This window comes from Taudactylus pleione, unplaced genomic scaffold, assembly GCF_031769625.1.
Source record: "Taudactylus pleione unplaced genomic scaffold, aTauple2 ptg000229l, whole genome shotgun sequence".
Classification (NCBI taxonomy): domain Eukaryota; kingdom Metazoa; phylum Chordata; class Amphibia; order Anura; family Myobatrachidae; genus Taudactylus; species Taudactylus pleione.
In genome coordinates this window covers 1,851,374-1,875,833 of record NW_028284631.1, presented here as the reverse complement: position 1 = coordinate 1,875,833, position 24,460 = coordinate 1,851,374, and the positions used below count along the sequence as shown (strand labels likewise).

The window sequence follows — 24,460 nt, the reverse complement described above, 5'->3', positions numbered from 1 at the left end:
CACATTGGTTGAGTTTTATCTTCAAAATGAGAAAACATCTGAATTAGATTTTAAATCGTGAGAGTTTTTTAAGTCTAAAAAAACATGCAAGTTCGCTCTGTTACTTTGTTTTAGGACTCTATTACTTTGGCAAAGTTTAAAAAGTGTCGGAAACTCTCACTTTTCTAAACTCTCACCCTATTACATTTGGCCCATGGTATGTATTTGGCTGAGAATATAGATCCATCTTTATACGTTCATCGGGAAACCAGCTGTTCTCCCCAAAAAGCTGCTTTGTCCTAAAGAGCTAACCGATACTGTCATACCTGCTGGGTTGTTTTAGGTCTCACAATTTTTGTCACTATATATCAGACTGCTCCATGTAATCAACAAATTTAATTACATATTACCACATTCGGGAGGAATAAAAAATAATCCTCCCTATTCCCACATTTCCATATATAGGGCTTGAGTTTGAGTCAGATGCAAAGCTCCACAAATGTGGAATTCCTACCTTATGCCAACGCGAGTATCCATCCGGCTAGGTGAGTATCTGTCTTCATGCATATGGTCGCATCACCCAACCTGGTTGTATCGGCACTTACACAAAAGACCAGTCGGATACAGATGTGCCTTCTCTGTGCATACCCCTCATACAAGCACGGAAGACTGGCTACACACCCACGACACTACCGCAAAATAGATAATTTACAAGGTTGCTACCTGGAAACGCCCATTACACAGACTGAGTGATTTGGCCATAGACAGACAGGACCATCCTCTTGTATCCGATGGTGTCCAGACTGAGCTTGCAGTTTGTGGCCAGCGCCATCCCCAGGTCTACTAGCACCCTGTGCGAGAATGATAGGAGCCCCCCCTCCATTTTTTTTAAATCTATAGTCATAAGTAATACTTTTATTAATTGAAAAAAATATGTATCTATAATGGGAGCAGGGGAGCCCACCTTGCACCAATATCAGAGGCATATCAGGGCAATTGAGAAACAGTGTCCACCAATAAAAAAACAAAACAAAAACAAATCTATAAAAGCATGATAGATATTTGTGTCCATGGCACACCGGGGGCAGGGCGCTGAGGTGCGGGTAGGGCTTCCCTGCACATGCTTCAGAAAAAGGGGGTGTGTCCTTGTGACAGCAATGGGTGACAGCACTGGGTTACAGGGAGAGGGTCACAGCAACTTTCTACAATTTGAGCAAAATAGTGTCCACCTTGTAATCGTAAAATAAATAATAAATGACCCCCAATTACAATCAGCTCCCAGATCTCTCCCTCCCTCTTCCTTAAATTACAATCATATACCATATTTGACAACCCTCTTATTTGAATAAAAATCATACCCCAGATCTAGCCATTTCCCATAACTGCACCCCCTTCCCTCCATAAAATATCCATTACAATGAGACCTCAGATCTATATGGACAGCGCAGTACACTTACATCTCCTCCTGTTGCAGTCCCCTCCAGCTTCATCACTCTCCCAGCGTGTTTGTAGTCTCCTCTGATTGGTGGATGCCTGAGCTATCCAACAAATCAGGGCTTGGATATGCCATCGACACTGGTGGATGGCCAGCGTTATCCATCAATCAGCAATGCAAGTAGCCAAAATAGTGTACAGTACACTGTGACTGACTGCGGCCCTAGATGGCTTAAAGGGTGCTGGCCCGGGGGGCATATGCTCCCCTCTCCCAGAACGCCCCTGGGAGGGGAGAACGTGATCCATCCTCCCCCTTCAGCTGGGCACCGACTCTTGTAAGTCAGGCTGTGTGCGGGGAGGAGCCCTGCCCTAGTTACGCCACTGAACATAGCCCCCTCACACATAATTACAGCAGGTCTGAGCTGACTCAGAAATTGCTAACCTCGTCGCGCACAGTGAGTACACAAGCTGCGTATGCTGTCACAGTGGCTACTTTATGCACGCTCAAGTAACGGCGGTCAAACAGACAGGCACGCCTGCGTTTCTCTGACCACACTCCTGTCACCACCCCCAAACGCTGACCTGATGTCACTCTGTGATGGCTTTGTATCTGCGTAGGTAATCGCAATGCTACCTCCCCCACGCGCACTGCGATGCATGTGCAATACGCACTATCAACTGATCTGGGTATGTGGCTGCAATTGCGATCCATGAATCAGGCTCTACAGTATGTCTCGATCTAGAAACCTTGCAGAGAACTAGGACGAGTCGCATACAATTGTTGTTACGTACAATAAATGTTGTAATTAATATATTCTAGATACATGAAGATGAGACCCTTCCTGTTTGTCACACTGCTTCTGTTGTCTACCTCATCCTGTTACTCAGGTACAACACTGTATTTTGTTTCATAAGGATATCATTTTATTTTACCTATTGTCTGTAGGTGGATTTTCAACCCAATTTAACAGTTTCATATGGATATTTTAAATGAGATTGAATGTGTCACTTGCTATAGAATTAGACTTGTCACCATCAGCCTGAGGATGTTAGTGTTTTATGGTGCACTAAGGGCTAGATTTACTGTGTCTGGGTTTTTACAGTGCATTGTGGGATTAAGGTCATGTACACCAAAGAGAATAATGTGTCTGCTGTATACCCCTCAGTGTTTATAGGCAGACAGAAGGCTCATCATGTGCTGCAGAAACGTGCTAATAATTTTCTAGAGGAAATACTCCCAGGAAATCTAGAGCGGGAATGTTATGAAGAGACCTGTTCTAAAGAGGAGGCTCGGGAAATCTTCATATCCCGGGAGAAAACGGTATGTATACTGTAACACACATTGCAAGCGGGGAAAAGGAGAATGACAAGGAACAGATATAGCGGCCTATTCATCATACCTAAAAATTCTCTGGAGGTAATTAGGTTTAGTACTCGCACGGAGTTCTACCTAATTACCGGAGGAATTCATCATTCCTCCTCTCCATAACTATCTATCCCGAAAAGCTGTTATTTTTGCGATGACAGCTTTTCGGGAAATAGATAGATAGTTATCCCTCTCTACACTAACTTACCGCAGCTGGAATCTGTGCTGCGCATGCGCTGTTACATCTACCTACAGATGCAGTGCACACGTCATATAAGCAGTTATTTAAATAAATTGTGGTATTCCTTATAATGATTTTTTGTTAAGCTATATCATTTTTAAATGGAGTTATTCTTCAATAATATATAGAGGCCAATTTTGTGGAAATGATGCTAAGGGCCTGATGCAGAGGTGGATGCTGTTGCGACCGATCTTGTGTCTGTTGCCAGAGTTGTGGCTGCGATAATATGCAAATGCTAGTTTCAGCCCTCCCGTTGTGTAGTAGCCTGCGTCTGAATGTGCAAGCACTGAGATACCCACTTCCAGCATCACTACACGCTGCAACACCGCCGGCGATACCTGACACTCTGCCATCCTGCGAAGATCACGGACAACATTAACACGTGCACCACCCCTAAGGCAGGTGCAGTCTCTCCTTCTGAATATGGAATCTGTGGCTACAGCTGTGTGTATAAGACTGCAGCTGCTTTCACTGAAACGGCCACGACACTTCTATAACTCGCCCATGGGACCGACTATTTTTTATTTCACTACTGACCACTTCCTAGTCACTGCCCATCACTTTTCCGCACTATTTCTGATACCCTCTGTCCCGATGGCAACAGCACCTTTGTGCAGACACTCTGTGTAGCGCATGCGTTATCCAGAACTTTTCACGCAAGAGCAGTTGCAAATTATCGCCCAGCTACATGAATATCCACATTGCATGCGAATTGCATGCACCTCTGAAACAGATCCTATGTGCACAAAACCAGAATTTAAATATATTCCTATGTGTTTTATGTTTGATGCATTATATTCAGTATATAATATATTCTACCATTTCTTTAGCAACGTATTAAAATATTTCTTTTTTTTTTTATTTGTTTGCTTTGCAGACTGAGTTTTGGTTTCACTATAAAGGTGAGTGATATCACCACTAGAACAGTAAGCTGTATTATTTAAAAAAAAATAAAAATAAAGTCTTTTTATTAAGACTTTTAGATGTTAAAACTTAAAAGACAAATTGACTGTAATGAGAAATAAAACAAATCCCTAACTCAGTAGTTCCCAAACTTTTTTGAATCATGGCGCCCTAAAGTAACAGCGGGGTTTTTACGGCACCCCTAAGTTTGTTTGTTATTGCGAGATTCAGGTACAGTTATGTTGTGTTTTACAGGTTTGTGCTTCTGTTTGTCCACATATTTACATTACATTGACCATAAATAATTTGATTTGGTGCTGGACCACCAACCCGAGGCACCCCTGCAAGTGTCCCAAGGCACCCCAGGGGGCCACAGTGCAAAGTTTGGGAACCACGGTCCTAACTACTAACTATCCCAACATACATTATTGTATTACCAAATATTGTCTAATATTGGTTTTGCTAATACTTAAAGTGCATGCATACACACATAACGATTTTGTAACCAACGATTTTCTGTCAGAGTTTCCCTTGAAAAAATGAACGATTTTTGAAGTGTAATGAATGATTTTTACAACGATGAATGAAAAATGTTCCTTCCCTTAATGAAAATTGTTATGTTGGACAGTCTGAAATGGACGATGAACGATAACTACAAACGGGAGCGCGCTTGAACGATTATCGTGCATCGTTATAACTCAGAAACTGAACGATTTTTTGAACGACTGAACAGTAACGACGTCGTTAACTAAATATTGTTCAAAAATCGTTACATGTGTATGCACCTTTAGAATTGGCTATAAGCGGCACTGATTAAGAAACAAATAACATCCATTAAAGAAAAAGACGACCTTTCACCTTCAAGTAAACACAACATAATCCTCTGCATTTTGAAGTCTGTAAACGCAACTGTCCTTAGAATGTATTATGGTCATATATAAAGTATAGTGCATTCTATGATATTTACTAACAGTCATTTACAGAGCGCACACATAGTACGCAGCCTGTCATCCTTAGGTACATTTTAGCCATTCACATCAATGGAGCTTACAATCTATATTGCCTTCCACATGGATACACACATACACTTTATGGTTCATCTTTGGCAGAAGCCAATTAACCTACAAGCATGTTTTTGGAGTGTAAGAGGAAACTAGAGCACACAGAGGAAACCCATGAAAATATATGGAAAACATACACACCTGACATAGATAATGTTGTGATCAAGAATAGATCTCATTTGCCCAGTCTTAATATGTCCTACTGGACTTTGGGTATTGAGGGTCTCATTCAGAGGCGGTCGGAGGATGCAAGCGGTCGCTCAGAAACTGGGCGGCCGCTTGCATCCTGACCGCCCGCCTCTGTTGCGGTCGTTAGGCTGTGGGTTAACACCCACAGCTCTAACAACCGCTCCGGTGATGGTCGCGATGGTCAGAGACCATCGCGACCATCGGGGCTTACGACGAGACCCTAGGGTAGGGTCTCCCTTGTCGTAAGCCCTGGAGAGCTTCTGGCTCTGTCTGAGCCGGAAGCTCAGTGGGGCCTCCCCCAAACGGTAGGCGTTCCCATGGGAACGCCTCCGTTTGGGCTGCCACCCCCCCCCGGCCCGCCTTCCAAACGGGGCGAGCTGTCAATCAACATCGACAGCTCGCCTCCTTAGGATCGAGACCCGCCACGACCGGCGCTGTCGGTCGTAGCGGGTCTCACGCATGCGCACGACGGCGCCGGCGTGCGCATGCTCTGTGGGGGGCCATCGACCCGGTCCGAGCGCATCGGCGCTAACGACCGGGTCTGAATGACCCCCTGAGTCCCTAGCAGACTTTTTTTCCTCGTCGTCTATATTATCGTATTTAGACCTCTGCGCTAAGCATCCATTAGGACCCTCAGCCTGGTTTTACTACCACCAACTTACACATTGGTATGCCCTGATGAATACAGGTCCTATTCTAAACTCCGCCAAACCAAATTTTGAGTAAATTCATTAACCCCTCCTCTAGTGGGGCTATATCTTTCTGGTAATCCCCTGCCCAACTCCGGTGGGAAATAGATCTCCAACGTACCTTCAGCTTCTCACAATGGGAGATTATTCATCTCTCTCTACCTTCTCACTATCTAAATGTACTAACCACATTGAAATGTATGTAAAACTTTTAAATAGATTATATCTGACCCCCTGTAGATTGCATAAAATCTGTCCCACAGTCTCAAAGTTCTGTTGTCACCTATGTCACTCTGAAGGCTCTATTTTCTATGTCTTCTGGGATTGTCCTTTATTACTCCCCTTCTGGGAAGAAGTATTCACTCTTATTAACGATGTCCTAGGTCTCACTCTAACTCTGGACCCCTCCCTCGCTCTTCTCCACTGGTATCCAGCCTCCGTCCCTAAATCTGACCGGTATGTTCTCGGCCATATTCTGATATCTGCCAAAGCCACTATAGCTCAGCACTGGAAATCCCCTTCTCCTCCCCCATTTGCCAAAGTTATAACAAAAACACAATTCTATTTCAAAATGGAGACGAGAGAGGTCAATTACTCTATGGCCACTTCATCCCCAATTGTGAAATGGCACCCCTGGCACCTATATGTTACAGATGGAAGGGACGAACCCCTATCCCTACCTTCTCCAATCCCCCCGAGTCCTTCTCCTTTTGACTTGAATGAGCTCCCACAGGCGGACCAAAACACCTAGTTTATTATTCATTTCTGTATTTACGGTTTTAAGTTTTTGTCTAATGTCTTTGGATGTACTGTCACCCCCTTCCCCCTTAGAATTTATTTTATGTATGTTTTCCCTTTTCTGTACCCCCATAAATATTTTGCAATATATTCAATAAAAATGTATTGATGAAAAAAAAATAGAATAGATCTCATGACAGTAGGGCTGTGAAACAGCAATGTTAACCATCACGCCAGCTATGCTATGTCAAAAGAGTTTTCAGTCATTCATTATTAGTGTATTAACAGGTATAGTTCAAAATTGTAGCCTTAAACGATCATAAAATAAATTATGTTGTTATATTTATTAAAAATAAAGCTTATATATTGACATTATTCTGTGAATGTTACCTTTTATTCCATTCATGTATATGATTAGTCTTTGTGCTATAAACTGTTGTGTTCCTCAAGATGCTCTTGTCTCTTTATAGACCTCAGTCCATGTAAAGAGAATCCATGCATTAATGGGGGCATATGCCAGCAGTATCACTACAGTTACACATGTCTATGTCCCCCGCGTTACACCGGAAGGCACTGTGAAGATGGTGAGGATCTATTATTATATGATTAGATCAATGGCTGTAGAAATGTTTTCATCAAACCTTAAAAAAATAAAAAGCATTGCACTTACTGAGTGTGTGTTTGTTACGTCTGATGTCATCCTTATTGCCTTCTCAGCAGGGGCTTCTTATTGCCCTTTTTACAAACATTGCAGCTGGTGTTGACAGAGTTAAATAAGTAAGAATAAAATGTACAGTAGTGTAATTTATAATAGAAACCTTTCCTCATTGTCCATCACTAACCATCCACAGAGGCACAAAGTAATATAACCAGCAGTTTTGAAGCAATACTTTAGTTATTATAGTCTTGGTTATTATATCACACACCAGAGAATTGGAGTTAGGCTGTAGTTAGTTTATCCACATTACGAATGGGACAGCGTTATGTAGAACCCTATAGTATGGCCTTTAATGTGAGCGATTAAGCCTCTACTGCAACTCTGTTCGAACACAAATGTGACACATGCGCAGTAAAAATAATAACATTTGCTCAACTGCATCAGACTTCAGCATAATGTGTAACTCAGAATCAGGCCCTACAAACATGCCCTAAAGGAGTCATTTTGGATATAGGGCCTGACTGGGATTAAAGCAAATAAGAGCACGTAACTGTGCATATTGGTAAATCCATGCTACGCTGCAGGCCGGGCAGATTTACAAAGTGCAGGGAGATTTAGATTTGGGAGCGGTTTGTCCTAACTTACATCTAAATTGCAGTGTAAAAGTAAAGCTGTCCAACATTTGTGGGCTACATGCAAAAGCAGCCAGTATTTACCCGGCAAGTAAAAAAAAATGTATTTGGATTCCCAGTATTGCAGCATGGTTTGTCCAGGTGCACAGTTACTTACTTTTTTTTTTTATAAAAGGCCACCATACATCAGAAATGGATCGCCGCAATGCGGGGATCCAGAGATGCTGGATCGGCGGATCGGTGAAATCCAACATGTTGGTTTTCACAGATTTGCCGATCATGATCAAAAAATTATCGTGATTGACAGATCGTTGAAATTTAATATGTAGAATTTCACAGATCCTGCGATGGATCACAGAACATCGATATCCGCCGGTCGGCATTTCCATCCAACGGATCGGTGTATCCGATCGCGGCGATCAATCTCTGATGTATGGGGGCCTTTACTTCCACCTCGCAATCAGGCCCTTTGTGGGCAATTAAATTGACTGCGATGCTAGCAATGTGCCAGCAGAACGGCGTGGGAACGTGTATAACGGTGGTTCATTGTGACCGCAACATTTACCACGTTTGAGGTACAGTACATAGTAAAATTAGCAATGTTGAACTGCTGTAACAATCGTCGATGCATGCAAGCCACATATCGTGTCCCACATTTGCATTTCATTAAAATGCCCCAATAATATTGGTGAGGTTGTGTCTCCAGCTTTCTGACACTGATGATTGTGCAGCTCACATGCTTATAACTCTTCATGGAACACCCTTGCCTCCATTATTTTTGAAGGGAAAAATGTGTGAATTGTAAAGCCGTGTTCCTAAAAAGGAATATCATAAAAGAAAATCTAAAATTGCCTTAAAAATAAATTTATGTAATCCGCTGAAGTGTTGTCCTAGACAAAGTACTTTTTTGCCTTATGTTGTAAATACTCTACCTAAATACTATTAAACAAAATCCATTTGCCTGTTATCTCCATGGCTATCCCAGCTGTGAAGCACTGTTAATGGTTGTGTGAGGAGAGATATTCTCACAAAGTTAAGGCAAGTCATTTTTACACATGTACTTATACTGTATTATAGGATGGATTGTGGTAAAATGTAGCATGCCTTTATTTGCAGTGCGGTACGAGTGCTGGTATAAGAATGGAGGATGCTGGCAGTACTGCACAGATACTGCCCGGTCACTCAGTGTGAGCTGCTCCTGCGCACAAGGGTACACCCTAGAGGAGGATGGCAAGAAATGTGCCAAATCTGGTAGGTGGCAGCTTTGCTTAAATGATGCTACCGCAGCAAATGTAACATGATAACTCATAATTGCTTATAATGGAGACTGGAGCTATAATAACACTTATTTAATAGATATATATTCTTCTTCAGCCAACCATTAGAAACTAATACTTTTAGCAAAGAGGCAATACTAGTGCCATGTTTGTTCAGATATAATTATTGGAATCTTCATGGCAACAATCCATCTCTTTCATTTTCAGATCGTTTTCCTTGTGGAATGATGGCCAGTTCAACACGCTCACTGCTAGATATGGACCTAGAATCTCTAGAAAACTCCACTTCTGATCCCACTGGCAAAGAGACTCCTCGTCCTAATACAACAGCTACCATGCCCACTTTAATACTTTTAAACAATAGTATAGAGAACGTGCCCCTCACACATACGACTGTATGGCCGCAAGCAACTGACAAACATGTTGAAAATCTCACTTCTCAAGACTTAAATGGGACAGCCAGTGTCGCTAGCCCTAATGAGAGAGGTGGTGTTAACAACACTCTCAATGCTTCAGCAAATAAGAGTGACCATAAGAACAGTACAGCAGTTGGAGGAGCTGGGAATTATACTACTTCAAATGAAGACTCTATTGGACGTGTTCTGGGTGGTGAAGATGGAACTCGGATAGTTGGAGGGACACGTTGTGAGCTGGGCCAGTGCCCCTGGCAGGTGTGTAAATCCCTGATTTTAAATTAGTGAATACTGTGCAACTCCCACACGATTTACAGTAGCCCACTGAGCTATTTACACTCATACTCTCCAAAGATCTGTCAATTGCAAAGAAAAGCAAAAATATTGAAGCAAGTGGGTGTTGTTAAAAAGAAAATGTGGGTGTATAAAAAATTTAATTTAATTTTGAATGTCAATGGGACTGACAAGGCCAGAAAATATAACACATAGGGTTCTATTTATTAACATTATTTTTACTAAAATAAAGTGAAAAAGGGTGTTTTCACACCCTTTTCACATTATTTTAGTATCACCTATAGTTATTACAGCGCAATTGGAGTAGAATTCGTAAAATTCTACTCCAACCCCTAAGTATCACTTATTTTTAGTAAGCAGATCGCATTTCCCATAATTGTAATGGGAGATGTGATCCGACCCAAGTTACTAAAAATAAATTGTAAAAAAATATCGGAGAAAACCCTGTTATAATAACGCCACCTGGAGGTGGCGTTATCCAGGGTCTCCCCTGGTTACCGGGCTCCTACTCTGCTCTAAAAGGTCCCAGTGATCAGCTGTGTGGTCTAAACAGACCGCAAGCTGATACACTGCAAAAAAAAAAAAAAAAAAGTAAAAAAAAAATTTACTTACCTGACTCCATGGACAGGTGGTCGGGGCTCCGGTGATGTTCTCCCTCCGGTCAGCTGGTTTCCCATGGTGCACTGCGACCCGATCATCAGGTGATCGGGTCCCAGTGCAGTATGGGATATCAGCTGACCGGAGGCATGGAAGACATCACCAGAGCACCGATGACTGCAGGTAAGTGCTATTAAGGGAGGGGGTCCGCGATCGCGGGGGGCGGGGCTTAACGACGGGGGTGTAGCTTAGCGCCAGGGGGTGTAGCAGCGGCGGCCGGTCGGCGCATGCGCGGGCACTTTGTCACGGTATTTTTTGTGAAAATACTGTGACTAGTGTGCGAAGGGGATTCGCCGGGACAGAGCTTTATCGCAAGCTCTGTCCCTGCAAGGGATTTGAAGTAAATCCCTGTGATATTGCCTGGATTCGCAATGCGAATTCAGTCGTTAATATTACACTACAATCTGCATTCAATATGCGGATTGTAGTAAATAGAGCCCATAGGGTCATATCTTCTGATAGCTGGTAAGACAGCAATAAATTACTGCAGCCACTCAATTCTCAATTGCAATACCTGTATAAAACCACAACCACACATCCCTTGTTGTCACCCTCAACTCTTCTGTGGCTGGTTGGCTGGTTTCTGACTTACAGTATGATGACTGGGATGTCACAGCTAGTTTCTACCTTAAACACAGAAAAGTAAATAACTTCCTTGTATAGGGGACATTTAGCACAATAGATGCTTAATCTGTTTCTCCTATATGAATCTCTATAAATATAGCAAACTACTGTATAGAAATGGGTAAGCACCTATGTACACAATTCCTCCCTTCCCCATCTTTCAATATGCCCCTAATTTGCAGCAATTTTATGCATAAGCCTGCATCATATTTCTATGATTGATGACTAGTATTTATATCTGAAAACAGATTACATTTTGCACTGCCTATTCTCCCTCATTATGGGTTGTCACTTAACTTTGCATAGACAACTGTTCTTTGGAGTCCTTCTATGTCATGCAGCCATACATTCATTTACAATTACAATACACTTTATTGTCATCAACAAAACAACAACATTAAATTGTCAATGAAATGTCAATTACAAATACTCCATAAACAGCATATTAAAGCAAACAAGTAAAACATTTCCATAGTACTCAAGTCGGTGCATTTTGACAGTTCATAGACGAACAGCTGCTGCAAAAAAAGCTATTATATATCCGCTTTGTATGTGTGCACACGCTTCTAAAAACGTTTATTAGAGGGTAACCTTTCGAAAACCATATAATTCAAATGGGATGTAGTTAGCAGACCATGGACGGGATGCCGCTGGTCTGAATCCCGACGCTGGAAGTCCGACACGAGACTTAAGACAGGCGTCAAAATACCAACGCTTATCTTAATACCGATGAAGGAACACAGACAGCCGCCAGCCCGAACCAGGTAAATCTGGGGTGACTTAGCCGTTAGCCGCAGGGGAAGGGAGGGTTAGGATTAGGTAGCATAGAGGGGTTAGCGTTAGGTTTTGTGGGGGGAAGTTAGGCTTAGGCACCCCTGGGGTGGGTTAGGTTAGGCACCACCGGGGGGGGGTTAGGCACTTAGGGGTCTATTTATTAAGCAGTGAAAAGTGTGGAGAAGTTCCCCAGTGCAGCCAATCAGCTTTGAAGTAGCATTTATCAAGTACAGTCTATAAAACAATAGGTAGGAGCGGATTGGTTGCTATGGGCAACTTCTCCACTGTTCCACATTTTCACTGCTTGATAAATAGACCCCCTAAGGGAGGAAGGTTAGGTTTAGGCACTAACGGGGAGGGTTAGGGTGTGGGATGGGGAGGGTTAGAGTTAGACTACAAGAAGGGAGGGTAAGGGGGAGAAGGGGTCAGGTAACCAACCATCGGGGTGCTGCTGTCGGTATTTTGACAGGAGGCATCCTGACAGCTGGCATTACGTACCGATTCCAATTCGGAAGACTAGGGTCAGCTAAGATACTTCTTATCCTCTTTAATTCTCTGCTCTCATAGAGATCCTGAATTTGTGGCAAATTCGTGACTAATTTTCCAATTAGTCTCCTGGCAGTCTTGACCACACACTCAAGAACACCTCGATCTGCAGCAGTACAATTCAAATACCATATAATAATCCCATAAGTCAGGACACTCTCTAGTATACAACGATAAAAACGATAAGAGCTTCTCCATACTCAAACAAGCCGCCTCCAGTCTCCTCAAAAAGAAGAGGCATTGCTGGGCCTTTTTCACTACAAATGTAGAATTTAGAGACCACGTCAAATCCCTCCCTCAAAATATGTAAAGGAATCCACCTCCTCAATAATCATACCATCTAAAACCACTGGTAACTTAGATCCCCTAACTACCATTTTTGTGGTATTTAGGAGTAGACAATTATCCTTACTCCATTCAAGAGATTTTTGCACCTCATACCGATAAGCTTCCTCCTCGTTACCTATCAAACCCACAATAGCGATATCATCCACAAACTTCGCAATCTTAACAAAAGGTGAAGTTGGTACACAAACATAAGTAAATGATGAATATAATAGTGGGCTTGGAATGCACCCCTGTGGAGAACCTGTCAGAACTTCCCCAAGAAGCACATCCCCCTAACTTAACCACTTGGGGCCTATGTTTCAAAAAATTCAAGACCCAATTGCACGTATACCCATTTAAACCTAAATGAAAAGCTTAGAAAACAAAGAAGTCGGAATAATAGTATTAAAAATAGAACTAAAATCAACAAATAAAATTCTAACATAGGACCTCTTTTGCTCTAAGTGGGTCTGCACCTGATGTAAAACAGTTGAAACAGCATCACCTGTAGAGCGATTCACCCTGTAAGCAAACTGAAAGGGGTCAAATTCAGCAGCAAAGTGGGATTTAATATGCCTCAGCACTAGATGCTCAAAACACTTCAAAACTAAGAAAGTTAAGACATTCGAGTCACCTGAATGCTGCCTATTTATCAGGCAGAATGATAACAAAAATACCATACCAAAAGGGGCTTATAAATGTATAAAGATACTCTTACAGAAAAAAAACAGCCCAAACATACACACAGCAGAAAGAGAAAACTGCTACACCAATATGGCACCCAAAAGGTGTGGTAAAGAGGTATAGAAGTGGAGACCCAACATTCTCTTTGCAGATAATTGCAGCAGTGTACTGTTAAATGGCAACTGAGCAACCTAAGGGGAGGAAAGGACCCTTGGTGGGCTGCCAGAGAGGGAGCACGCCAAATGCTGGGGAGAGAACTGGATAAATCCTCCTCCCCTTGGGCCAATCATCATGGCAGACCACTGTGTGGTCTAGTGAGGGAGAAGAGGACTGGGCTCTCACTGGCACGTATCCTGCCGCTGACCCCAACATAGGGATGGACATCAGAAGTCCGGCATCGAATCAAGCAATGCAACTAGCCATCACATCCAAACCGAGATTGTATAACCATTGCGATGGTTATACATGTGCATGGAAAGGGGGTGGAGCCTTTGGAAAAGGAGGTGGAGCCTCATGCCCCCCCCTCCCTCATCACTGTGGGGCTGTGCCCAGCACTCTCTGAGATACTGGGCGGCTCCCTACACTGAGAATAGATGTTGTGCACATGGGCACAACTTCTATTTTGCTCCTGCTCACCTGTTACTTTGCTATGCAGAGCAGTGGTGTGTGCTCACCTCCCACAGCCAGCCATCGGATGGGGATCAGAAAGCTGCATCCGATGGCTGGCAACCATCGAATGTCCGGCATTTGATGGAAAGAGTATTTCCTTTGAATCGGAAACAATGATGGTTGCTAACCATTGGCTTCCGATGTCCATCCCTACCCCAACATCATGGGAAGATCTGTTCAGCTGTCGTGCTGCCTTGAAGCTTCATGAGATCTGCGGAAGACACTTACCTGGTCCCCCATGATTCCGGTTGCGGCTGCAGCATACCTTTAGGTACGGAGTCTGCGCGGACAGATCAGCTGTGGCGAGAGCACTCTGTCAGCCAGAGTCATGGAGACTATAACAGGGCGATGGATGGGAGCATTGCTAAGCAATAGCTCCACAGTCAGCCCAGCACAAAAAACTAAAATAAACAACTAAAATATTGAAAAACTCCAGCTGCATGAGCAGCTGAAAAATATGTGACCAGCACCTAAGGCATTCAAAAATACCTGCCTGGAAGGGGGTGTAGCCTGAGCTGTCCCTTTTTAGTGCCCAGACTCCTCTAGCACCTGCTATAACCATGGTTTCATCTTGTGACATGTATCCTTTGCTAACCTCTTTACAGGGATACTGAAAATTGACCTAAAAAAAATAAAAGCATGTACTAGATACTTGCATAATAGGATCTGGATATTGACTCTTATTGAGCTTTTGTTGTTAAACTCAAAATCCAAATTGGCCCTAATAATCAAGGTCTAAGCTTGTGTGGGCCGCAAGAAAAAGTCTTATATGCAATTTGTAAGGTTTATATTCGGATAAAACAACAATAAAGTTTAATGTTTTCTTCCTGATAGGATGATAAAAATGTGGGATTTGCCCCAGATGTAGAGTGAGGCATTTGCCCCAGATGTAGAGTGAGGCATTTCTTCAGCAGAACGGCATTTCGAGCAGTGCCAAAATTGCCAAGTTCACCAAGCGAAAGAATGCAGGCAGGGTGCTTTTGCAACAGTGGGTCTTCGGAGGCGTGTTGTCAGGGAGGTCAGTGGCTACTGGAAACCCCCAGCCAGTACTTGAAACCACTTGAAAGGAACTCAACCTTAGCCTTGACCTTCAGGACCATGGAGCTGGAACCAATACTTGAGAACTCAGGAAATGAGCAGGGGGCAACTCAAATAACCAATAGCCTGGCTAGAATCCACTAAGGTGGTCCATCCCGAGCTGGGTGCCTGGAGCCTACACCCGCAGAGAGGCATGCAGATTCAGTCCCTAGTTCACAGCGCCCAGAGTCAGCCACTCTACTGAAAATTCAGCATGAACAGCAAAGGACAGTGTTAGCCACTCTACTGGAAACTCAGCATGAACCCCAACACTCAGTGAGAAGACCATCAGCACAACAGCCACCATTGATGGTCACACCGATATTTTGATGAGCAGAGAGTCCCAAAGGTATGCTTGGAGCAGTCGTGCTGAGAAGAGTAGTGGAGATTAAATGGACCTCTCAGAGCAACAATACAGGCTGAAGTATCTAATACTAGGATCTAGGATCAGTCCATTTGAACACGCAATGAGCAGGTGAGTTGTTAACAGAAGACCTGCTTAAAGTTACAAATGGTAGCAAACTGAAGACTTGGCACTTGGAAGCATTATTACAGTTAATGTTAATAAATGAATGCTTCAGACTACTGCAGGAATAACACAGGCTGGCACTGGACTGGAACCAGAGTGTAGGTAGCAGGCTGAACCGGACTGAAACCTGAATGATGGATACAGGATGGAAATATGCAGCCTAGACCGGACTGGAACTGAAGGCGACAGTAGAAGATTTGAACCAGATTAGAACAAAAGGAGGCTGGACCGGACTGGGACTGGCGAATACTGAATATTCCTTGAACTGGACTGGAACCAGAGGGATCAGGAGGTGACTAGAACTGGACTTGAACCGGAGGAGTACTTGCACTGGACTGGAACAAGGGAAGACAGGGGCTGGACTGGAACCAGTGGAGACAGCGGCACTGAACACAGGCTGGAGGGTTTCTGGATAATGGTAGAAGAGATAACACTGAAGATTAGATGGAACTGATTCACAGAAGCACAGTCACAGGTAGCAGGAGCGCTGCTTCAAGCGATGGATCGGAGTCAGAAGGTACACACTGGAGAGAGAGCACACAGAGGACGTTTTGTATGTTCCATGTTGTTACGACAGTGTGGTAGTGACCGGTGAAGCTCTAAATTGAGTGCTCTTACAGGGGATAGGAGAGAGCAGTCATGTGACTGCAGCAGACTGGCAGTGACTGGATGTGAGCAATCAGCTGACCTGATACATCTTGGCTGCGCCCATGCACCTTAGGAAAGCGCTGACATCGCCCTGTAACTAGATGGCCCACCTTATAGAAGCACTGCAGGACAGGGAATGAGCGGCTATGTCCCTGGTTTGTGATATGTGTGATGTGAATCCGGGGACGTCTTCCTGGTTGAGGTGCTGGACAGAAGCCCCAAAATCCTGTTAGTTATCATCTTTGACACAAAATAGCAGAGGGCTCCATCATTTATTCAGATTCCTGGCGCAGTTTCAGGACCAAGGAACTAGAGGAATCCAGCTTCAAACACTTCCAGGTAAGTCACAGGTAAACATTTGTGGACCCGGATAGCGGCGTCAATACACAGCAGGTAGAAATGATTTGGTGTTTGGCCAAGTGGCGCAACGAAAAGCACAGAGGTTCAGCAAAACAACACTGGATGAAAATTGGGGAGACAGATTCCTTCATGGTTTTACCAAGATGCACAGTTACATGCTCTATCTTACTCAATTCCCAACTCTGAATCAGGTATATGCATTATAAACTACATCATAACAAGCAAGTAAATGTTTCAGGATCAATAATTATGCCATCTATAAGAGATACCATTGGGTTATACTTTAGAGATACTATGCATCTACATTGCAGGCTGGTATATTGAATCCTCTGCTGCCTCTTTCAGGTCTTGATCCGTACTTCCCGAGGAATAGATTTCTGCAGTGGAAGTCTGATCAGCCAACGCTGGGTAATATCTGCTGCACACTGCTTTGAAGACATTTATCCACATCATGTTACTATCGGTGAGTGGTCTTATTACAGCTGACAAACTCTTACAATTATGAGTATACTATAATAATAAGTCCGCCAGCCCCTGCTCTGTCCGGCTCTGCCAATTTCCGCTGCTCCTCCCCCACTGCTGTCTGTCATGTTCCGCTCCCTTCTGCTGTTTGTCCTGTTCCGCTCTGGTCTCTCTGCATAAGTTTGTAAAATGCAAAAACAAACACACTCTGTTGGCACCCTTTGCCCCTTAAGTAAGTGTGGGTCAAAAGTCAATAGGAGAGCAGCACTGTGCACATTTAGTTTTCTGGGTGACCTGCTGGATCGCACGATCATCACATCACAGGTAAATCTAACATTGAATTGTATTGTAACTTTGCTAACTAAGGGCCTGATTCAGAGCTGAACGCTCTGACCAGAGCGCTCGCTCTGAATCAGGGCCCTCCTACCTTTTTTTGGAGCGTCCTCATGGACGCTCGCATAGCTGTGGGTTACCACCCACAGCTATAGCGAGCGTCCATGATGATGGTCGCGATGGTCTTGACCATTGCGACCATCGGGCTTGCGACGGAGACCCATGCGGTAGGGTCTCGCTGCCGCAAGCCCTGGAGTGATTTTGGCTCTATCAGAGCCAAAATCACTCCCACTGACATCACTAGTGATGTCAGTGGGACCGGCTTCAGACGGTAGGCGTTCCCATGGGAACGCCTCCGTCTGGCAGGCACGCCCCCGGCACGCCCACCAAAGAGGGCGTGCTGTCAATCAACATCGACAGCACACCCCCTTTGGTGCGAGACCCGGAGCGATGGTGAGCCCGTCGCTCGCCGGGTCTCGCGTATGCGCACGGCAGAGCTCCCTCCGTCGTGCGCATGTGCAGTGGGGAACATCGACCCTCTTGCGAGGTCTGAATGACCCCCTAAGAGCAAACTTTCGATTTTGAGTTTAGCTTTCCTTCAAAAAAAAAGTACAGTCCTAAGGGGTATCATTTAGGGTTATATTGTCACATACAAACTCTATATGTGTTTAGTCTACTTTTGTATTTGTCTAATGCAAATATTGAAGAATAAATGTATTAACCTCATAGTTCCCAATGACCCTGGAATGTCTGGGAGACTCACAAATTTCAGGGAGATCTCCAGAAAGAGTAGATCACCTTACCAGATTCAATCTAATTGAGTGGGAGGGGCAGGATGTAATGACACCATTCAATGCACCACTCCTCCCGTCTCCCGGGATTTCTCGGAGGGTTTTACTAATGATCTTGCTTGCAAAGCTCACCATGCCCTAAAATTACCAGTGTCTCTCTTTTTCCTATATCGCCTAAACGTTCTTCTTATGGAGTTTGATAATGTTAATTTACAGTACTCGTATTAGCATACTGGAAACAAACACATTAATAAAATAAGACTGGGTGTCAAAGCACCAGCAGAGACTCAGAGCTGTATTCTATGCCGATGTTTTCGCAGTTGAGTGAATATCAGCCATCTGCACATGCGTATGAGTTGCACTGAGGGTACACAATCCCGACAGCCAGCTTCCCGACTGTCATATCCCGGCGAGGGTGAAATGCCGGGCGTCTATATCTAGACACCTGTCATTTCCCCCAACGCCGGGAGATAGGCGCCCGGCATCCCTTCGATGTCCGCGGACAGCCACGGGGGGGAGGGTTAGGTTTAGGGCACCCGAGGGGACCTAGGGTTAGGCACCCCCCGGGAGGGTTAGGCTAGGGGGAGGGAGGGTTAGGGACCCCCGAGGGAGACTTAGGGTTAGGCACCCCCCGGGGGACTTAGGTTTAGGCAGCGGGGAAGGGGGGGGTTAGGGTTAGACACTTAGAGGGGGGATTAGGGTTAGGCACTTGGGGGGGGGTTAGGGTTAGGCACCCCTAAGGAGGGTCAGGATTTCTTCTACGCTCTGCTGTCAGTCACTGAAACCATACATTATCCTCCTGATACACGCATACCAGTATTGCTGTGACCAAAAACCAGAACTGTTCTATGGGGAGGTATTTAAAATCCTGGCAGTTGGGATTCCAGTGCTTAGAATGCCGGCGCCGGTATCCTGACACCAGTCAGAATCCCGTTGCGGGTTTCCTGACCTCCGGCATCCCAACCGTAAGTAGTGGGGTAAGCGGGAGGGGTAGGGGTTAGGCACTAAGAGGGGAGGGTTAGTGTTAGGCACTAGGAAGAGGGTTTGGTTTAGGCACTGGGGTGGAGGTTAGGTTTAGGGTGCGGGGAGGGTTAGGCACTAGGAGGGGAGGGTTAGTGTTATGCACTGGGGGGAGGGTTAGGGTTAAGCACTAGGGGGAGGTTAGGTTTAGTGTGCGGGGAGGGTTAGGAATTGGGTTAGGGGTAGGATACTTACCGACAAGTGTCAGTATCCTAACCCTGTCGGGATGCCGGCATCAGGATTCCGAGCGTTGGGATCCTGAGCGCCGGCATCCCGTACCTAACCCGTTCTATGACTGCATCATACAACCCACTGCAATCTGGCTGGACCAATAGGCAACATGTGGCGCCTCATGTAGCAAATTCCTATTTTCTTAAAGAGCTTAAGGTTACAAGCTGGGTCCTCGTCCTGTGACCTCTGTCTGGTAATATCCAGTCTTGTTTTATTACTCTGTTTGTTCCCAGGAGCTCATTCAGACCCTCTCGCTATGATGCAAACGCTCATAGTTGACTGATAGTTGCGATCTGCACATGCGTATGCATCGCATTGTGCGTGTGCGAACCACAGCGAGAGATCAGGAAGCGTATTCTCGCTGAGCATTTACAGCCCAGCTGAATGAGTGACAGGAGAGGCCGTTTGTGGGTGGTGACAGTGGCTGGCCACTAGAAACGGGGGAGTGGAGGTGCGAACGCAGGTGTGCCTGAGCGTCCCAACGCCATTACAGAGGCGTGCATAATTAACAGGCAGCGTCATTGTACACGTCACTGGGTTGTATTTCACAAGTGATCGCAGTGCTTGCAGCAGGGTATAGTCAACCTCAAGCGCTGTGATCGCATCCGATGGTGCTCGATGTACCAATGGTTTCAAGCACTTCCAGGAGATGACGTGCACAAGTGGGCGTCTTATGAATGGCTGGTGGGCGTCTGCATACACAAAGTGATCGCACACCAAGACATAGTGGGTGTGCTAATGCCTTGCCGTGCGATCGCCTGCCTTGCAGGGTGTGCGCTGGATTTGCATACGCATCGAGCAAGCGTTCGCATATAGTGAGAGGGTCTGAATGAGCTCCTCAATTCTAAAGCTCTACATAAATGTTAGCAATATACATATTACTCCAAAAATATACTGGTAGGTTAATTGGCTACCAACAAAAAATTAACCCTAGTGTGTATGTGTGTGCACATGTGATAGGGAATATAGATTGTAAGCTCCACTGGGTCAGGGACTGATGTGAATGGCCAACTATTCTCTGTAAAAGCGCTGCGGAATATGTGTGCGCTATATAAATAACTGATAATAATAATAATATTATATTGTGCCCTATTTCTAACAACAGTTTGGGTATGTTTTAAGATGGGGTTATAAGGCGGGAGCTCTGTAATTGTTAAGGTAATACAATTTTTAATGTTTCCACCTAATTTCTAGGAGATTATGACAAATATCTCCGTGATCAGGATGAGCAGAAGATTGCGGTGCTGAAAGTTCTCTCTCACCCATATTATCTGGCGGAAAATTATGACAACGACATTGCACTTCTGTACCTACGCAGCCCAGCTATCTTCAGTGAATACACGTTACCTATATGCTTACCTAGTCCTGGTCTTGGGAAACTACTAACCCAAGAGGGAGAGATAGGACAAGTAAGTGGCTGGGGAGCCATGCGACATTTAGGACGTTTTAGTCGCTTTTTATTAAAGGTCCGGCTACCTGTTGTCAGCCAAGAGGCTTGTATGGCCTCCACTAACATGGAACTAACAGGGAACATGTTCTGTGCTGGACACGATATTGAGGTCAAAGACGCTTGTAAAGGGGACAGCGGCGGGCCATTTGCTGTGTTATACCGCAACACCTGGTACCTGATTGGAGTGATAAGCTGGGGAGAAGGATGTGCAGATGAGGGAAAATACGGTGTGTACACAAGAGTGGCCAATTACATATCATGGATAAAGGAGACTATTATAGATACAGAGGGATTTGATGAGCCACTTACAAAAACATTATGAGATAAATTAATAATTTCCAGTGTTTAGAAAGATGAAGGATGAAGATAAAGAAGTCACAGAAAGGCAAAGTCTGTGCTAAACATAAACCGGATACAGCAAGAGGTCTTCAGTAAGAAGGAAATATGGATTTTAAAAACTTCAATTGTGGAAGAATAGCATTATACTAATATTGTAATAATATTTTGCCAACAACATTATGGAAAAACATATCCACGGAGCACATGTACAAGTCTTATAGGATAATCACTGAGTAGGAGGTTCCATTATTATTCTCTGTGAAATGTAACAATGAATTTTGCATACTGTATGCACAAAGCATAAAACAATATACAAATCAGGGCCATCTCTTCCATTGGACTTGTTGGGCAGATGCCCAAGGGCCCAAAGCTTGTAGGGGCCCACCAACCCGCCCCCATGCAGCCGCGGCCCGTTGGTAAATTTGTCATATTTTTATAAGACGGCCGCCGGTCACTGTATTCCGATCTAACCTCCCCCTCCCCATCCCTCCCCCGGTGATAAGTACTCACCTCAGTCCCAGTTTCACTTCATCCACCTCAGTCCCAGTTTCACTTCATCCACCGGCTTCTGATGGTCATGTAGGAGGGTTTAATTTTATTGACCATTTACATTTTTTTCCCGTGAATGGGTGGGTAGGGGCCCCAGTGCATTGCTTTGCCCAGAGCCCACAATGCTGTTAAGGCAACCCTGATACAAACCACAATTATACATTGTAGTTATAGTGTTAGCACTTTGCTACCTGGTCACTGAGTCACAGCCTTGATTAATGTAAAAATATTGAGACTATAGCAACTGACGTCAGAATCATATTTAGCAGCAAACAATATGGGCACTGTTCTTTCATTAGATAAAAGTCCAGACAACTGTAACCAGGTGCTGGCTGGCAAATGTTTGCATGGTGGGAAAGCATACAGTGTAGTACAGGCCCAGGGGCAGTGAGATATGCCCATGTAGGTGTAAGCTAGCCACATCATGCATGTGCAGTGGAACTGAAATCCCAGATTTGAGCTTTCAGCAGAGGCACATTCGGCGGAGGCCATTTGGAAGTGGTCTCAGCTGAGAACCGAGGAGTGTGGGTGGGAACACGATGCATCAGCAGTTCGTCACCACTGGCCATTGTGTGTAAGAGCCCGCGCACTGCAAAATAGGGATGACCATTGGCGGCTCCAGAGGGGGAGCTGCAACGCGGTATAATATTCAAATAGGGGAGTCACACCAACTACCAGTGATTCCCGGATGGCAGCGTTTGGAGTGGCAGTTGGTGGGGCTTCCCTATTTGAATTTTGTAGTGCACTGCAAAGTAAGGCAGCGCATGTTTCACACAGTTACAGCCTACACAGAGGCCGACCCAACCCAGGGGGGCATGTGCCCTAGATGCAGCCAGCCAGCCCCTACCTGTAACATAACTATTAAATATGTTGTGCATCTATAATATATAATGTCAAATAAATTATTGTACAGTGCATGGACGTTGTCCCATAACCTATGAGTCACTGCCATCAGTAAAAGGAAGAGCTGTAGCATATACTGGCAGGATGTGGCACACCACCAGCAATATTCCTAATATAACATGTTGCTCTGTCATACCTGTCTCAATTATATACAATAAATCATCTGTTGAGATTCAAAAATATTATGTTTATTTTGCTCCCATGCAGAGATAAAAAAAAAACCCCAGTCCTTACAGAGCATTACATGGGCCTGACTCAGATCTGCACGCAATGCCGATATTTATGAAGTTTTAGCAATTGTTAGCCATTCTGCATGCAGGAAAGCCGCAGTGCGCAAGCGCAGCGTTTGTTTTGCGATCATGCACACACAGGAGTCACTCTCAATGTGAGTGACAGGTAGTCAGCATTCGGGAGTGGTAATGAGGGGTGGTTAGAAAAACGCAGGACTGTTTAAACACTGTTTTTAGGGTGTGCATAAATTAGCCAATGTGTCCTTGCTGGCAGCAGGAAAGCCCAGTGCATGTCCGGAGGCCCGTTGTGTCTGCTGTATCTAAAGGTTGCCCATTCACTAGACGATTTAATTGAGCGATTGAACGATAACGATATCGTTCAATCGTTCATAAATCGTTTGCAAAAAAGTTTAAAACGACCAGCGATGCGCGCTCCCGCTGGTCGTTCATACATCTATCATCGTGCAAACATGCTGGACAACCTGATGATAACGTCAGGTTCAGCATGTTTGCAGATGATTGATGTGCCTACACTGAACGACTGCTCGTTCAGTGTAGGCTCAACACAGACTGACAAACGACTGCATGAGTACAATGTTGTAATCGTGCAGTCGTTTTCATGTCTTCTAGTGGATGGGCACCTTTAGACTTTACTCAGAAGACAGATGGTCATCTGATCTGCGTTCAATGTTTTCGGTTTTGTACATGAGCGGCAGATGTGACAAGCTTTCAGTGGGCGTCTCTAAGCACTGGATGGCTTGTGAGTCATTTATATATTTTCGCCATTTGATCCGTGAGATATCCCAGCTGCGAGGGCATTTTGGTGCGGATCTGAATCAGGCCCATTGTCAGGGGTGTTTCTATAATTATCCAAAATATACATATATTGTCTATATACAATCTAAATAATAACCAATAATAACTCAGTGCCTCAATGTTGCCAAGGTAATCTAGAAATCACCCCTAAAGCTACAACACTTGTTCAGCATTATCACTCTGAAAACAATAGGGGGGAGTCGCATTAGGGCTGATGCAGATAATATATTGGGTGAATTTGCATTGCACATGCTCAAAAGTGGGTGCACGCAAGTGCAGGCGATGTAGAGCCAAATGCATTTCAATCACATCTACATGACTGAAGTGGCGGAACTGAGTTCTTCTAATGAGATGTTACTAAGCAGACAAAGGACCTCATTCAGAGCCGCTCGCAAAACGTGAGCGCTCGCTCTGAATGAGGCCGCATCTAAAAAAAGATCTGGCCTCCTGGCCGCTCGCTAGGCTGTGGGTTACCACCCACAGCCTTAACGAGCGACCAGGATGTTGGTCGCGATGGTCAAGACCATCGTGACCATCGAGGCTTGCGACGAGACCTTTGTGGTACGG

The 24,460-nt window shown here is 44.6% G+C and overlaps 1 protein-coding gene across 1 annotated transcript; it reads left to right on the top strand.

Moving 5' to 3' along the window:
• Positions 1-2,237: 2,237 nt before the first annotated feature.
• Positions 2,238-21,709, top strand: LOC148517018 (coagulation factor X-like). Its single transcript, XM_088479276.1, has 8 exons — positions 2,238-2,301; positions 2,580-2,734; positions 3,898-3,922; positions 7,071-7,184; positions 9,007-9,141; positions 9,375-9,838; positions 17,115-17,232; positions 20,801-21,709. The coding sequence occupies exons 1-8, from the start codon at positions 2,238-2,240 to the stop codon at positions 21,376-21,378; spliced, it is 1,653 nt and encodes a 550-aa protein (XP_088335402.1). The 3' UTR covers positions 21,379-21,709.
• The last annotated feature ends 2,751 nt before the right edge of the window (positions 21,710-24,460 follow it).

Excerpts from the sequence above, each read along its gene's own strand:
- LOC148517018 (XM_088479276.1), top strand. The coding sequence starts at position 2,238 with ATGAAGATGAGACCCTTCCTGTTTGTCACACTGCTTCTGTTGTCTACC. Across the intron at positions 2,302-2,579 it reads TACCTCATCCTGTTACTCAG|TGTTTATAGGCAGACAGAAG; the intron begins GTACAACACTGT and ends TATACCCCTCAG. Across the intron at positions 17,233-20,800 it reads TCCACATCATGTTACTATCG|GAGATTATGACAAATATCTC; the intron begins GTGAGTGGTCTT and ends CCTAATTTCTAG.